This window comes from Parus major, unplaced genomic scaffold (assembly GCF_001522545.3).
Source record: "Parus major isolate Abel unplaced genomic scaffold, Parus_major1.1 Scaffold625, whole genome shotgun sequence".
In the NCBI taxonomy this organism is placed as follows: Eukaryota; Metazoa; Chordata; class Aves; order Passeriformes; family Paridae; genus Parus; species Parus major.
The window spans coordinates 3,713-5,436 of NW_015379511.1; the positions used below are offsets into that span (position 1 = coordinate 3,713).

At 54.7% G+C, this 1,724-nt stretch overlaps 1 protein-coding gene across 1 annotated transcript in view; it reads right to left on the bottom strand.

Annotated features, from left to right (window-relative positions):
- Positions 1 to 904: 904 nt before the first annotated feature.
- The window catches only part of NAA40 (N-alpha-acetyltransferase 40, NatD catalytic subunit), an 8,717-nt gene continuing 7,897 nt past the window's right edge, over positions 905 to 1,724 (bottom strand). Inside the window, exons 4-5 of the mRNA XM_033511771.1 lie at positions 1,396 to 1,468; positions 905 to 986 (exon numbers count right to left, since the gene is read on the bottom strand). Coding sequence (XP_033367662.1) covers positions 905 to 986; positions 1,396 to 1,468 — 155 coding nt within the window. The remainder of the gene's footprint in view (positions 987 to 1,395; positions 1,469 to 1,724) is intronic.

Genomic DNA, 1,724 nt, shown 5'->3' on the forward strand with positions numbered 1-1,724 from the left:
ATCCCCGAGTTTGTTGTTATTTTGGGGAGGGGGATCCCCGAGTTTGGTTTTATTTTGGGGAGGGGGATCCCCGAGTTTGTTGTGATTTTGGGGAGGGGGATCCCCGAGTTTGTTGTGATTTTGGGGAGGGGGATCCCCGAGTTTGTTGTGATTTTGGGGAGGGGGATCCCCGAGTTTGGTTGATTTTGGGGAGGGGGATCCCCGAGTTTGTTGTTATTTTGGGGAGGGGGATCCCCAAGTTTGGTTGATTTTAGGGAGGGGGATCCCCGAGTTTGTTTTTATTTTGGGGAGGGGGATCCCCGAGTTTGTTGTTATTTTGGGGAGGGGGATCCCCGAGTTTGGTTGTTTTTATTTTGGGGAGGGGGATCCCCGAGTTTGTTTTTATTTTAGGGATGGGGGGATCCCCGAGTTTGTTTTGATTTTGGGGAGGGGGATCCCCGAGTTTGGTTTTATTTTGGGGAGGGGGATCCCCGAGTTTGGTTGATTTTAGGGATGGGGGATCCCCGAGTTTGGTTGATTTTAGGGATGGGGGATCCCCGAGTTTGTTTTTATTTTGGGGGAGGGGGATCCCCGAGTTTGGTTGATTTTAGGGATGGGGGGATCCCCGAGTTTGTTGTTATTTTAGGGATGGGGATCCCCGAGTTTGTTGTTATTTTGGGGAGGGGGATCCCCGAGTTTGTTTCTATTTTGGGGAGGGGGATCCCCGAGTTTGGCTGGTTTTATTTTGGGGAGGGGGTTCCCCGAGCACCCACCTCTGTCTCTGCCCCTGCCCCGCCTGCCCGCGGCGCCCGGCCCCGGCCACTGGCACGAGGCGGTGGCACTGGTGTCACCTCCCGATGTCACTGCTGTCACCTCCCGGCGGGGCTGGGGGCTGGGCTGGGCTGGGCTGGGCGGGGGGCAGCACTTACTGCAGCGCCTCGCGGAAGAACTGGAGAGCGCCGTGGTTGTGCTTGAACACGGTCAGCATCACCTTCTTCATCTGCGTGCTGCAAACGGGTGGGGAGGGGTGGGGGGACAGCAGAGTGTGATGGGTTTGACCCAAAGTGTGCTGGGTTTGACCCAAAGTGTGATGGGTTTGACCCAAATTGTGATGGGTTTGACCCAAAGTGTGATGGGTTTGACCCAAAGTGTGATGGGTTCAGCCCAAATTGATCTGGGTTCAGCCCAAATTGATCTGGGTTTGACCCAGAGTGTGCTGGGTTCAGCCCAAAGTGTGCTGGGTTCAGCCCAAAGTGTGATGAGTTCGGCCCAAAGTGTCCTGGGTTTGACCCAAAGTGTGATGGGATCGGCCCAAATTGATCTGGGTTCAGCCCAAAGTGTGCTGGGTTTGACCCAAAGTGTGATGGGTTTGACCCAAAGTGTGATGGGTTCAGCTCAGAGTGTGATGGGTTCGACCCAAATTGGTCTGGGTTCAGCCCAAATTGATCTGGGTTCAGCCCAAAGTGTGATGGGTTTGACCCAAATTGATCTGGGTTCAGCCCAGAGTGTGATGGGTTCAGCCCAGAGTGTGATGGGTTCACCCCAAACTGTCCCAGGTTTGACCCCAAACTGTTCTGGGTTCAGCCCAAACTGATCCGGGTTCACCCCAAATTAATCCGGGCTTGACCCCAAACTGTCCTGGGTTCACCCCAAACTGATCCGGGTTTGACCCTGAACTATCCTGGGTTTCACCCCAAACTGTCCTGGGTTTCACCCCAAACTGTCCTGGGTTTCACCCCAAACTG